This window comes from Achroia grisella, unplaced genomic scaffold (assembly GCF_030625045.1).
Source record: "Achroia grisella isolate CSIRO2021 unplaced genomic scaffold, CSIRO_AGI_Agris_v1 utg676, whole genome shotgun sequence".
In the NCBI taxonomy this organism is placed as follows: Eukaryota; Metazoa; Arthropoda; class Insecta; order Lepidoptera; family Pyralidae; genus Achroia; species Achroia grisella.
The window spans coordinates 1318413-1334880 of NW_026712992.1; the positions used below are offsets into that span (position 1 = coordinate 1318413).

A 16468-nucleotide genomic window follows, 5' to 3' on the forward strand; every position below is an offset into this window, starting at 1 on the left:
AATATTGACATTGAATTGGGAGAATTGATTACAGAATAACAGGTAGGTGATGTACCGGAGGTCGTCGAAATCATCTGCGTGGGTATCGCAGCTCCCCTTATTTCAATCGCCAAGCAGCTTGCTTTGAAACTGTGATTCAGTTGTAGGGTGTAATTAGGCAGTTAAATTAAGATTAAGAGGCATGACATTTTACTCCTCTACACTGGCAACGCATGAGTAGTATCACGGGTGTCAAATGATAATACATTATGATTTTTATGGTATGGGCTCCTCATTTTATTGCAGCCATTTCAATTATATAAAATAAAAGATTGCTTTTAACACTCTCCCAAAGATAGGAGATTATCAACTCGACGGGTTTTCTACTTTTAATATGAAGGCGGTAGGTATACTGAAATCCAACCGATTTCGTTGATTCTATTTTTAAATCGCTTTTTAATGATCCTATACTAATTATGTCACGTAAGATCGATATGTTGTTTTTCAAACAGAAAACTTCTTAAATAATTATAGTTATAAGCTAGGTATACAGTTATTTAAGGCACTATTTCATGGAATATTCTTAATCTGTACGAAGGATTCGTCCTTCGGTTCGGTATTAAAGCGAGACGTGTCGGGGACGGTGCGGGGGATGCGCGCGCACTTTCTTCGATCCGTCATCCCGTTTGAATGAACCGATCGGTCACTCACTAAAAACCCACGTGTGTAACACGACCTTTATATTTGGCACCATTATTTTGTCTCATAATTTATAAGCTATTATTACACATGTCATATGAAATATTAAGTCCTACCTGATTCCATAAAGTGAACAGTATCTTTACCATAATCTGTACCATGTATCATACAGCATAATACATACAAGCAGCCCTATGCTCCATTAAAGTTACTATTAGCTAATTAATAATAAAATTTTAACTCTAGGAGAAATACCTCAATAAAAGATTTAATAATATTTACTTAACTAAATATTTATTAGCGATAATTTAAGGAACGTCTTTAAGTATGGCTGTTACCCTAGTAAATATTAAAATGCTAGAAATGCTAGAAAGACGATTCAAACTATCCTAAGAATATTTAAAAATAGACAGTGGAGTGAAACAAAAGCAATAAATCGCAGCATCTCAATAAGGGTCTTTATGAATATAGTGAAAACGTCTGTATACAAGAGAAATGGATCGTCGAAAACCTACGTCTCAATTATTTATAGACAAGTAGAGGCTAGTTATATTTGCACGTGAATAAAAATATATCTCTTGAGTTTTGAGTCCATACCTTTTCAGACTAATAAATAATTCTATCGATGGTTTGATACGATTATTTTTAGTTAAAAAATGAGGTAAGAGAAACATACAGGTTTCTTAAAATTCATCTATCACATTAACTATATATTTTCTAAAACTTTATTTTTCTAAAATAAAAGTTGTGTAAAAAAAAAAGTCTGCAGCCAAAAAAGGTCCCGTCAATCCCGTCAAGTCCCATTTCAGAGATTAGCCGGAACAAACAGATAGACAAAAATGGTAAAAAATATTATTTTGGTGTATGTATTTATATGCATGTCGTAAAAAACGGTTATTTCAATATTACAAACAGATACTCCAATTTTATTTATACGTATAGATATAATTTTAATCTGTTGATTATGATTGAGTAAATTTGGTATTATTTATTCAAAACATCATTTTTCCTTTAAACAAGCTCCCTGGAAACACTGATGACAAGAGCCGGTAAAATTCATTACCTCTTGGTAGCTTTTTAATACGTAACGCTACAATCACGTTTTTTAATGATATGGCTATTACTTATGATATTTTATCGTACATATATTTACTATATGGTACTCGTAGTTTAATTAAATAAAAAGTATTGCTAGATGTTAAAACCATCGTTTCTCTTTTAACTTTTTACATCATGATTCTTGATATGTTTTACTGTGAACTTAATTAAATTACATCGACTCTATGCTTGACTTGACTTTGTATTACTCGATTACCGCAACAAAATTAGTAGCCATGGAAACGGGAACATTATGATAATAACAATGGAGTTTGTTTTTCCAGCCTTGTTGCGTAATTCTACGCTTTTGCGCAGGTGTGTAATTATTACAACGTGAATAGGTAGATGGTGGGTCCGTGTTTGCTAAATGTTTCGCACTGTTAAAACATGTATTTTGATACGAGTACCCGTACTAAGAAGTATTACACACTTAGTACAATATTGGATGAACTCAAACCGAAGATTTTTTTAACTTTAGAGTGGAATTATCAAAGTTTGTAATTATTGAATTTTAATGTTTTTTTTATTATTTGTCTCAAACAATAGTATTTTATTATACTGTTCAGCAAAATCATTATTATTTTAATAAACAACTATTTACTTTTTTACCTCAGTGACTCAGTAATGTCTTACTATGTTATTTTCAATTTTTATCTTTTGTTTATGAAATTACAATCCATTTCATTAATGTGGTAAGCATATATATTTGTTTATATCGCTTTTTACATGTAGATAAATAGATAATTGATTTGTTTATTACAAATCACATACAATAATTGTATCATTAACAACATCGAACATGCTTACATGTAACCAATTTGTTATTGTATGTGCGAATTGTAGCAATATAAAAAAGTCATGAGCTTCATAGAGGTTCGTTCAGAGAGCGAAACATTTTAACTTTCTACCACAGTCTATTTGCGGGTACATATATAAAATGACAGAGTAATCTCATTTAAATAACTTGATAAAGCAATAAAAACTCTTACGTATGTTCGATCGCGCATTCAGAGAAGACGAGAGGGCCGAGGGGTCTCTTAGTAGGTCGTAGGCGGGATGCGTGGGTGATTCTACATTCCGTCACAAAAAGTCGAAGAACAAGGTTGTTCTGCACGGTTTTATAAATCATTACATTCCCCACCCTTACCGAAACTTTGTCATCTATTATGTTCATTAGGGGGACCAAAAATAAGACGGTAGAAGTAGAGTAGAACTCACGCTGCGCTTTCGGACAGTATAATGCGAATTACAAATGACATTTGAAAACTGCAAATACTGATGCCTATTAGCTATTACTGTTTCCTAAGTATATGATTACTAATTTTATACGATAATAAACTAAATTAACTTGCTGTAATAAGTACTTCCATAAACTGGATTGCATGATTTATTTCTTTTGTCTTGTACTTTGTTAACAACAATTTTATAGTATAATTATAAATAGTATAAATTCTATGCAGAGTCGAGAGTATAGTTTTCTTGACAAAAATACACGCAATGGATGAATATTCATACTACATACAGGTACTAGGTATATAAAATTACAAGACTTAAATAAAGTAAAAGTTTTTACTAGATTATCTATTGATCATTTAGTAGTTATCAATGTTGTGCAAAAGTTTTATATTAAAAAGTTGTGCGTGTCGCTAAGGAAAATGAATGTATTTAGAAAACAGTAAAGTTGGGGATAGTCGACGCTCACCGCTATACCTATCCCGATATGAGTTGCCACTGCCTGTCTCTACCCAAATAAAATATTCCCATGGCGCAGATTACATAATTGCCCATTGCTATATATTATCTCGTTTTACGAAGTGGCCGCCTAAACATTGTATTTTGTTGCTGAATATATTGCAAGTCACTAGCGACTTGTTGATTTTCATCATCTATTGTTTTATTTAAAGAATATTAACGGTGTAATGTTTCAAATTCCATTGTAACTAGGGTTCATTCCCGGGAATTCTCGGTTCGAGAATTCCCGGAAAATTCATGGGTTTTGTTCCCGGGAAATCAAGCTCGAGAAAAGTCGAGAACTCGAGAAATCATGTACCTAAATAGAAATTAAATTGCCCTTTGTTTTGTTGCGTGGCGGCGCAATAATTTTTTTCTTTCGTGTTATTTTTTTATTTTGTAGAAACTATTTTTGTTTACATTGTTTTTTTTTATCTAAATAAGCAGCCAAAAATGGTGCTATCATTATAAATATAAGTCTGAATAATTAGGTCCTAAAAAATTGAAATTGGCGTTTTGTAAGGGAATAAAAGTATAGTATTTTTTTTTCAAAATATATCAAAGTAAATAATATATAATATATATTTATTTAATCAAAGTATGTACCATTTTTATTTATGCACTTTTTTCTTTTGTTTTTGCACTTTGGACGATCCAATCGGAGTTTAATTTTTTCCCTTGCAAGAAGTTATCTAAATTTCGAAAAAAAATGGTAATCTGTTGGAGCAAGGTCCGGGAAGTACGGTGGTTGTCTTAGACATTCCAATTGAAGCTCTTTTAATTTGGTAACTGTCTGTCGGAAATAGTCCACCAAACGTTCACAAGTAACATTTTTTGAGCCATATTTCGCTTGGGGCAGGATTTGGTTGGTTCGTCGAAATTACCAGAACGAAAACGTTGGAACCAAAAATGCACGTGTTATCTTTTGCGAGACCACTGCCATACACATCATTAATACTTCGAGCCGTTTAGCACCGTGTAGCACTGGTGCCACAGCGGAACTCGTTCTCGTAAATAACGCGATATTTTAAGTTTTTTCATTTTGTATGCTGTGAGTGACCCAAAGTGAATAGCTGTATAAATTTGGAAATGGAATTCCTAACCAAAGAGGAGATATTTGAGATCAAAGTGACCAGTACGACAAAACGCCAATTTCATATGTAAGGTTCTAATATTATTTCTCTATTTAAAAAAAAAAATATTCATATGTAATATTAATGTTTTTAAATATACTCAATAAAAGTTTAATTTGATACTTTTATTTGAGAGGAAAACCACTGAATTTTTTGACGTTATTGGAACCAAATAATATGAGAAAACGTACATAAATGTAAATTTCTCGACAACCCGAGAAATTGACCTCGAGAATTCTCGAGACCCGAGAAATTGAAAAGCTCGAGAAATCATGAACCCTAATTGTAACTAACTGTTGCGACTTTGCTCCTTTGTTTTTTTTACATAAAATATAGCTTATATACAATTAATCTCTATATTTAATGTTATTAAGGTCCGTGGTAACAATAATAATTAGTATTCTTTATCAATTATATTATATTAACAACTTATGCTTATAATTCTATAATAAATAGCTCTAAGTAGTAAACGTTACAGTATTATGGTTTAATTTGAATAGAATAACACTAGTAACAAATAAAGATGCATCGATAGGGTATTTAGCAATTCGTGACTATTTTACAAATAATGTATTAGTTCCGGTACTTATTATTGAAGAATTTGCTACACGTGAGTTTCTTGATTATACTAGAATACAGCCGATTGATATCTTCTGATATTTGATTAAAAGATTTATTAGTCATTATGACTACTCGTCATAGTGACTAATATATATTAAAATGGAATAAATATTTCTAATATAATAAAATTCGCAATGTCAGCTATATCTTTTCACTGCTACATAAAACTGGAAGTTTCCATACGAAGGAAATGAAGCATCAATATATGTTCAAAATACAACAAGAAAAACGTTTATTTGAAAGAATATAATTATACAAAACAGACCGATTTACAGACCGGTTAAATCGGTGAGGTACAGTAATTTAATATAACGGAGTTGGCTGAAATAATATAGTTATTTATAGCTGTATTACTATCTCACTTATGTGCAATAGTTGCTGCTAACGCGTGTGATGCAATCTAGGTATCTCTGGACTAATACTGTATGTTCTTGAATTCTATTTTAATTTGAAATATACATGGTATGCAATATAAACTAGGTCAAGTCTGTGTCTTTCATACCAGATACGGAGGTATGTTACATTAGTGTGAGACCAATTTTAGAATATTAGTTAAACCGTTACAAATGTGTTGTGATCACTGGGCAGTCAATTTATCTCGCCCGCACTGGTATATTTGAATATGCACTATTTTTTATTGTTATGTAATACAAAAGATGAAAAAAATATATATATTTTAAAATTTTAACATCAATGTATTACAAAACGTTATTGATATTATTACCAAAGCTTTATTAATGTAGAGATTCGTTTCAAAATTGTATGAAAGTGGTGGATTGGTATTGGATTCACGTGTGAGGGGCGAGGCTGCGCGCGCACTTCTACGGCTCCGTAGAGCTACGAGTTCTTTAGTCGTGTACGAGCTACGCTTGTTACCGATTGCTACGTCCTTCGTAGCAGTGCAATACAGGCATAAAACCTTACCGTCAGAGTGTATTGTGACGTTGTGATCTTAGAGAAGTGGAATCGAGCATAGGGAATTCACACCAGTTAAGGTAAAATGTTACTATGTACTGATGATTCAATTTCAGCCAACATTTTACTCGTTCTGCAGCATTGATGTCGTAATCTTTCCATGAAATAATCGTCTCATTAATTAAATCCTATATCTTACATTAATTATAATATTCTATGGAATTAAAATTGAAAAGACATGGCTTATCTATATTAACGGCAAAAGTAAACGCTACAGACTACTGTCTTCGTTGCTACTACTACATATTGAAAATTTATTACACATATTTTTTTTAATCTTTACAAACGTGCATAAGTAATTGAAATAGGAATCATATACTGCGTAATCATTAAATTGATTTCTGATTAATAATTTTGAATCAAATAGTACATGTATTGTCTGCATTTTTTACGTACGTTTACTAAAATTGCAATTTTATAAATAGTTACTGATTTAAAAGATGTAAGTATAGAAAGGTCGTTGTTGCTTTGTTCATTGTACCTACAGTAAGCACGTACTGGTACTTGACATTTAAAGTAGGTACTATACATATACATCAAATAACACCCACTGGTAATTTTGTACATCCACCTCGCGCATCTATTTCGAATCTTGTTTGTATTACGGTAGTAATCGATTAATCTATTTGAAATTTCAAGTCGTCTATTATGCATGAACTATAATCGAATTAATATGATTAGAATGCGATTATGTAACAACATTTTCGCTATTGGAATCCTTCCATTCATTACCAAGTAGAATATAAAGAAATGACTAGTGTAGTTTTTTAATGAATGATAAGGGAATGGTGCACCCGCCTGCGCTAACGGTTTTTGATACCGTGGTACCAGTGGAAGATGATAAACTGCACATGAGGCCAGGTCAGTTAGCCCATCGTGACAAATTCATCAGTAATTTATCATGATGGTTACCAGGGGAAACCGCTCCGAGGTTAACCTAATATGGTACATTGCTAGCAATGGGATCAACAGTCCACTTTACTAGCAATCGTCTTCCCTCACTTCAGTATACTAACATGAGTCCTGATACTCGAACCTGCATTTTTCTACAAAGTTTCAACAAATGGCCATTTCTTTGATGATATGGCTTTAGTAGAGAAGTATTTTACATGTTTATCTACCGCTGTATAAAAAGTAACAAAATGGTAATAAAAATATTTTGTACCGGAATCGCTTTTCATGTGCATAGATAATCCATAGCCGTATCTATTTATCTATACACACATTGAGCATTGACCCTCGTTACCTTAACTAGCTAACCTAATATTAGACTCGCATAAATGATAAATGGCAATTAACCCATGCGGTGTCAGTCCTTGAAAATTTAATAATGAAGCGTAGGTCAGTCGATATTCAACCCGTCGCAGTTCTCGTTGAATTTATTTTGTTGTAATATTATTATTACCCGTATTAACTGTATCCTAATGGAAATGTCGGAATACAACCCGTCAGGTGTAACTAAATATCATAAAATGACATTAAAATATTGACTGTTTAATTTTAAGTGATTAAAAATTGTCAATGTTTTTACTAATTTGTTCAAGGAACTTTAAATTTTGGATACTAGCATTTTATTATATTATTATATTGAATTTAAATTAGTACTAGAAATAAGTTCTTGAAACATCGGTGTGATCGCTCTCTGACACATTGAATTCTGATATACTCAGTGAAATATGGGCTTGTCAAATGTTCCGTTTGGCAAGACATCGACAATTGACAAAGTCTCTGCTGCTCTATCTGGGAGGACTGTAGTGACGTAATATAATTTATAAAACTATAAAAATGACACAAAAGACTAAGGCTGTACGGCTTAGTTCCTTTTTCCCTTGTTAAAAGGATAAATGAAACAAAAAAAGTATTAAATGTCGAACGATAGTGCTAATTGGAGCATGGTTTAATCGTCAACCATGTTTAAAGCTGATCGAACGTCGACATTGTTAATACTAATGAGCACAACTACGATTACATTGGTACAGATTATTCAAGGGAAACTAATATTGACGTCAAGCGTCCGAATTAACAGAAACACATATAAAAACGATGAACTTTAGTATTTAAATTATAGTCAAATGTATATATTTATTTTATTATAATAATAATATAATCCTGGTTAATTCACATAGCGCCATCTAATCCGAAGATTGTGTTCTAAATAAAAGATAGCTGATACAAATACTTAAATATTAATGATGATGATTAAAAACATTCTGTAGAGTATTAGAAAACAGTAAAAAAGAAATTAATGAAATCGTAGTCGTTCTGAGGTCTATGTGATCAAATAAAATAGCAAAACAGAATGTAGAATATCCGAAGAATATTCAGACATTTCAGAAAATTTTACAGTTCGCGCTTTCAGTAAGATTGTACAACTTCTGCCGGGCCAGGTAGCTATATCATAGAATTTGCACTATATCTACTATAATACTAGCAACTCGCCCCTGGTTCGCATGGGTTCAATTATTGTAACTTTAAAATAAAATAATTGATACGTTGATAATGTAGATTCGTATATAGGAAATGATTTTTAAAATAATTCCTGTATACGAACATATTCTTTGAGTTTTTGACCAATTAACATTTTACATAAAAACTCACCTGTAATCATGGGCGGTCATGGGCGGCGGTAATCACTTACCATCAGGTTTGCCGCAAGGTCGTTTGCCCCTATGCTATAGAACTCATACAAGATACCGAATCTTTCGTCTTCATAATATTAGGTTACAATTATCATAAAATATCTAATATATCGCGTTATAAGTTTCATGTAGTTATGTATATTTTATAACTATTAATAGGTAATACTTTGTAGAATAATGTTTTGACCTTATATAAATTATCTAGGGTTCGCCACACTTTCCCTCATCTAGGTTCTACATATATTACATGTGTTATTTAGTTTGACGTCAGAATAGTTAGTTAATACGTTTATCGAAAGATGTTAGTTACGCCATACTTACTCGTTATGCGTAGCCCCCATTATGCCCAGATGGAGGGTTCAAGTTCAAATTCGCGACCTTTGTATGAGAAGCGATGCCTACTTGTAATATAGGTCACCAGCCTACGTAAGGGAGAAGCCACTGTTAGTAAAGAATAGAATAAAATAGAATTTTTCCGAGACAGTAATGACAAAAAAAATACAACAATTACAACAATTTACATACATTACAAAACAGAGTCAATGTAAACCACAAGTCAGCATAATGCTGGAAACATGTTTCTAGCGCTTATTTTCTGTAATGAGGACTATTGGACCCATAGTTATATTTAAAGTAATGTGTACACTATTAAGTTATACCATCCTCAGTATTTGATACGGGTGATGAGATTTGTAGAAGTAGTTAATATTTTTTCTCAAATATGTAATGGTGGAAGAGCTACCTGAGAGTAGGAGGCGCAGCAAAGGTATTGAAAAGAATTGGCCGTACACCGAATATACAGCCTTAATTGCCACCATAGATTGTAATTTATTTTGTCAGGTATCACATTCACGCGTTACCTCTTCAATCCCGTCGTATCTACCTGATTGAAATTGTGATGGGTTAAGTCATATGACTTCATCTTTTTTTCTTCTCTGTGTCTCCGATTAGATTACCCAAGATCACTAATTCAAGTTGATACTTTTTTTATCCTTTATTACATAATAAAACTTGTACTTGTTAATGCCGTATGACATTTATAAGCTAACCTATAGATAGAAACATAAAGCGTTGTTTAACTGTCAATCATTCGAAATTAAATAGTTATATATAATAGGATTGGATATGAATTTACAGAGGTATTTTTGTTGCAGTATCGATATATGATTTTTAGCATTTTACTGTATCGATTAAGACTTCAATTATGTATATATATCCCCATACATACATATATGTAATACCTGTCTCTCATTGGAGTCAGTAGAGACAAAAGCAACAAAGGTTTCGATTCAAACAGACCCCTTTCGCTTCCTCTACATTCATCAATCTATTCATGCAACCTCGTCCGTTACCAATAGGTTTTTTCAACACGTCACCGATTTGTCGACGTACGTCCGATTCGGGCGGTCTCCCCAGGTTTATTTATATATTTTATTAAGGTATATTAGGTAGGTAATGTGTAGGTGTGTAGTGTACGAATATTTTATTAAAAAGTTGGAACGTTCTGTCTAGAGTGGTTCAGAATAACTTTTATATTAATTTACGAATAGAATTTACCGAAACCACACTACGTACACACTACTACACACCTATTCAATATGATACATTAATCTCATATATTTTGCACTTTTCCATTAGCCACATTGCTAATGGAATGTTTCTATATGTACATATTCGAGTACATATAGAAACTTAAGTACATTAGGTTATTGATTTTAATGCGGGAAAATGAATCTCGTGAATATAAGAACATTATAACAACTAGATGTATTCTTACCAATTGTTGGCACTTAGAATCAGTTTAAGGGCATTATTTATTAACTACTAACAAACTAAAACATTTTCTATTAGTAAAACATGGGACACCCCCATGTTTTACTGTAATGGGAGTGCAGTGATCAAAGATATACAGGAGTAGCAGTTTATAAATAATAAGAAAATTCCGGATGTTTTTTATTCTATAACAAGTACAACAAGTACACGTTTACAATTATTTTCATACTAATGTGTTGTATCTCTTTTAATCTCATACATAAAATTCTCGTGTCACAATGTTAGTTACCATACTCCTCTGAAATGGCTTGACCGATTTTTATGAAATTTTATATGCATATTCAGTAGGTCTGAGAATCGGCTACTATCTATTTTTCATACCCCTAAGTGATAAGGGGTTATCCACCCCTAACATTATTTTTTTATTTTTTGGGCAACATTTTTTATTTATATTTTTTTATTGTGTCAATAAAAAATACATACAACCCTACATTTTCTATACCAACCTCTATTTTTTTATGGCGTTATTAATTTATATGGCAAAACAACGTTTGCCAGGACAGCTAGTATGTTTATAATTAAATTGTTACAAAATTTACTTAGCCCTCGGCAGTATACATATTTTAACTTTGTTTTAATTTATTATATTTATATTGCTTTTTGTATTTTTCTTTTGCTTCTAAAAGCAAATTGCGATAAAAATAAAGTTAAACAAAATACATTGTACTACTTAACTTATAATCCGGCTGAAGGTTAGAGGTGGCCACGGTCAATCGACGAAGGTGTTCGTTAGACAATTACCTTATTTTATAAGTACAATACATGGATATAACAACATATATGCACAATATAAAGTCACAATTGTTATCTCGGATGAGTTAGACAGAGGCATCGTCAATTGTTGACGTCATTTTGCTGGATATATTTGAATCGGGCCTATCGTTAATATTCAGATAAATTTTTGGTTTTGTTTTGTTTCCTTCACCGGAGAGTTAGGCAAACGAATTGTCACATTTTTTTTTATTTTATCCCGACAGATTTGAATTCACGATCTTTTCGATTTTAGTCTGAATAGTAAACCACTAGACCGCGACGCTCTCTAGTACGTAGGAGTTATTGTAGAAAATTACGTAATCTTAGAGCCCTGGAGAGAGGTATCGATCTGTGCATATGGCGAACTGCCAGTAAAAAGACAGTATGCCCCGCTGCCCACGACTTGCTTCTAGAAAACATCAGTTCCTTTTCAAAGATTAGTAATGAATATTTTATGTATGATAATGAATGATAATAAAACCCACCCCAAAGGGATCGATGCTTTAGTGCTAATTCCAGCTGATTGGGTCAGTATTTAAAATGTCTTCCAGGGTAAAATTCTTCTGAAGAGGGTTACTGAAAACTCCTCGGTGTAGATATCTCAGTTTCACCTTTTTCAGCCGTCAAGCAACTTGCCATGTTAACAGTGTTCTGATTGAAAGTTGGATATGGAAGTGCAATTACAGAATATGAGGCATGACATCTTACTCCTCCGGAATGGCAAGGCATAAGTAGTATCACAGGCGTCACATGATAACGTGATGTCTGTAGTGCTATTCAGGTTATATATAGGCAACGATTACCACTTATAATCACGTAATCTGTCAGTTTGTTCACCATTCCAATGAAATGTGATCTGGGTGATAGAGTAAAATATATTCTTTTTACAAAGTTAGACATCTAACGTGTATTAAAGCACGCATAAATGTATGTCGAAATAAGCTAGCAACGGTTCGCTCTCGACGATTACTAGCTGAATAAAATAGTACCTACGCCCGTAAGTGACTTTTATACGTCATACATACCTATATACTTCGCCTCTTACTACCCGACTCCCAATATGTACTCGTGCATCTGAAGCCTGATAAGTACCTACTGATATAATTCTAGGAAGTTTGTTTTTATTTACTGGAATAAAAATATATATGACTAGTGAAAATATTATTAAAAATAAAATAATTATAATAAATTATGTAGGTATATTACTACATACATTCTAGTAAATAGTTAATCCATAATTCCATACAAATATTACAAATGAGAAGGTGTGTCTGTCTACGTCTTATTTTTTTTTTTGTAGAAACGAATGTACGGATCTTAATAAAATACGCCATAAAGATAAATTGTATTACGACTGACATAGGCTATCTTTTATAAGCTGTCCGAATGTGCGATATATTAAAAAACATAAGTATGACTATGCAAAACGGCAGTCGACTTCTTTATTAAAATTTTATATATTTTAATAAAGAATTTTATTCCAACCAGAAAAAAGATATATTTACACATAGATAACAAAACAGTTGTATTTTTAGAAGTTACATCACCAGGGCTTCTAAATGACAAGGGTTTAATCTTATAAGACGACTGTTTGCTTTGCGAGTTAAAGACAATACCTAATCTAACTGCCTACCTTTATAATGTTTGTGTTGGTCTGTAAAACACGAATATATTGAACAACAGGCAATAATTATATTTTATCTCAAATATGCTATTCAAAAACTAATAACCACAAAACAAAACACTATTCGTTACATAATAATCTAAGGATATATTATTACCCAAAAAGTCAATACAATTTCATACATTTGTGTAGAAACGCAATAAATAGAAAGAAAAGAAAGAAGAAAGAAAAATATATTTATTTGGCGCATACAAAACAATCATACAATATTTTACAAAAATTATAACAAATTATTTTAAAAATACAGCTGCGACCAAATTGGTTTCCATTCAGCTTTGTATCTGGGCTGTAATGCCCAAACGCTGATTTTATAATAGACGGCTGGAAAACCTGTCTAATAATGATATCATCTCATATAATGAAAAAGAGGTATACTATATTACTTAAATAATTAATTAAACAGTCGAGCAATATGTAGTTAATAATATAAAAACATGATCAATATCACTTATCAACAATCATTTAGACTGTATATATAAACACAGTCTACAAAAATATATAATTTTATAAATGTAAATTTCTTCTGTACAATATTAATGTATTTGTGATTTACGTAGTTCTTATTTTTATTACAGATCATTGGACATTAAACTGACAAATCATGGCCTTTGCTGGACTTAAGAAACAAATCAATAAAGCTAATCAGGTAAGTTATTTTTATTATTAATGATAATAATATTATATACTATTAAAACAAAGAATTGAAATTAACATCTTGTTCGTCGTCACAGTTGTGAAAAGTTTATTCTGCAGATTAGGTATCAGAACTCATTCATTATTAACGCTTCGATATTAAATTTATCTTCGTAAGAAATATTCTAGGCAAGAATATTACGATCCGCAGAGTTATTCTTCGGTCTACTTATAGATAATTTTAGGTATATTAACAAAGGAAAGTTTTAAATTGCGATGCGAAAATAAGTGGTAAATAATTAATGAATATACACAGTTGTAAATTTATTGAGTTGTATGTTTGTTTGTTCATGACTCATAAGCACGTAAGTACCTATTAAAATTTAACATTATCGTAAGTACAAATTAAAAATCAACCACCATCTGAATAATAATTGAAAGGTGTGTTGCAAAAATGACATTGAAATATTTTCAATTAACAAAATGGATACTCTCGGGGTACATTAAAGTTAATAGCTATATAGCGTCGACGTTCTTAGCAAGTTTACATTGTTATTGGTGTTATAACCATTTCAGCCATTTCTTTGCTCCCGTTTCCTTTCTGTAATACCCATGGTTCCTTCTTAAGGAGTTCAAGAAATTCTTGTATTTATCTTCCTTAGCTTTTAATCAATGTAAATTGTTTTAGTTTCTGATACATATGTATCTAATAATAAATTCGTAGATAGAGGTATACCTCATTTATCCTATTGTGACATAAGAATATTTATGAGCGTAATAAAAATCTATTGCCGAATGGAGAGTGAGAGCATTCAGAGAGAACGGGCTGCACCTAATTGACTATTCTTTTTTTGCATTTCTTATTGTAAAGACAAGGTTTTTATATAAGGAAGAAAAATAAGTGTTCAGGTTTTTGGTCTTATTTTTAGTATTACTATAGTTTTTATTAAAATTGTGGTAATCCCGGATGGGCATCTAGTTAATAAATAATATCTTTGGTGCTGTTTTAAAATACAATAACGCGGTAGTTTCCTCCAAGTTGACGCCAATCGCAGGCTTCTTCCTTAGAAACGAGATCGGTGAATGATTGATGGTTCTGTAATGGCATAATGTCACTGCCTTCTCACTCCACGTCTTATAGCGTCTTGAATAACATGATCTCGAGATATTACCGATCTGCTGTCTTCAAAAGTTTCATAACTTACAAAAATCATACTTGTGTACAGATTACAAATTATATTTCAACACAAAACATTAAATTTTAAGGAGATTATACAAAATTTACAGACTGTTATTATAATAGATCGTTTAAAGCTTTTATGCTTTAATTTTTTTTAACCTTTCTTACCTGAAGCTATCCGAATTAGATCGTAGGGGTAAATAAAACGTGAAATAGATTGACTTACATAAGTGACAACAGAAATCCTATGTAAATAAATTATTTTTAATTTTATTGTACATTAAATTAGATTTATTTTTTATTGTAGGCACATATGATTCTTTTTATGGTAGTATTAATAAAATATGTGTACATGGGCGGATGTAGGCGGTAAGTGATTAACTTACCATCATAGGTGAGTCTCAAACTCGTGTGTTCCCTATGCTATAGAAAAATAAAAATACCTATACGAACAAATCGTGACAGAATAAGAAATGGATCAAGGATAATCCTATCTAAAATGTCTTGGAATGTTTTGGTATTCTAATTGTGTATAAATCCATAATAAAATAGCGAGGATGCTCCAGGATCTTATCTGACGGGAATTGACAAGATACGTTCTTTATTCTACTACTTATACCTTAACTCCGCTAAAGGGAGGTTTATCTCCAGACCGTCGTTTCATCGTATCGCTTCCTTTTGTGTACTCGTAGTATGTATATTTCTATGGTATATAACAAAAGGAAGTCAAACAACGATCTCGTATTTATAGATATTAATATATTTTTAACCGACCGCAAAAAAGGAGTGGGTACAATTCCGTTTAATTTATTTTTTATTTGTATTAATTATCCCAGAAATTGTTTATTTGAAATTCGAAAATAAGAGCGCTATGTGTAGAGGGTGTAAATATTTACAATAGCTCTCTTATTTTGCGTAGTAGGTATTTTTATATTCACTACAACTTTTTTGATGTTCAAAGTTAGTTGTCATTTCAAAAATCAAGAGTCAAATATTAATTCAATTTGAAACTCAATTTGTTGGTACTTACTGGAAAGTTAGTGCAGGCTATATAATATGGAATCCTCCCGCATCCGGATGCAACGAGGGGTCCATGAAACGAGGGGTGAGATGAAGTGCGGGTGTGCGGCCGTGACCCCTGCGTCCTATATTGCCGATGTGCCCCAATTATAACGGCCTTCATGCTTCATGCAGGCTTTAGCTTCCCTCAACAGGACCATTACATAGGTGTTTTAAACTTTCATATAATCTATATATATACATCTACAGCTAAGTAATAAGAAGACTAATCTATATATTTTTATGATTTCTGTCGTGTTATATAATACACAGGAATATAATTACACAGGAATAAAAATATATTTTCTGTTTCATTACATCATCTACTTAATCTCGATTACTGATCTCTAAAATTGGTAACTGATTCTAGCTTTCTTATTTAGAAATGAACCCATGAACGCAATAATTTAAAGCCACTGTAAACTGTAAGGCCGTCACTCCATTACAGTAA

The 16468-nt window shown here is 31.9% G+C and overlaps 1 protein-coding gene across 10 annotated transcripts in view; it reads left to right on the forward strand.

The window, feature by feature from the left end:
- The window catches only part of LOC131849996 (endophilin-A), a 42510-nt gene that overhangs the window by 9270 nt on the left and 16772 nt on the right, over window positions 1-16468 (forward strand). For 9 of the 10 annotated variants that reach the window (XM_059200130.1, XM_059200135.1, XM_059200138.1 and 6 more), the window contains exon 2: window positions 13721-13791. In XM_059200130.1, coding sequence (XP_059056113.1) covers window positions 13747-13791 — 45 coding nt within the window. In that variant the 5' untranslated portion in view covers window positions 13721-13746. Of the gene's footprint in view, window positions 1-6129; window positions 6257-13720; window positions 13792-16468 lie in introns of those variants that run through there. The other variant, XM_059200131.1, reaches the window with a different exon arrangement.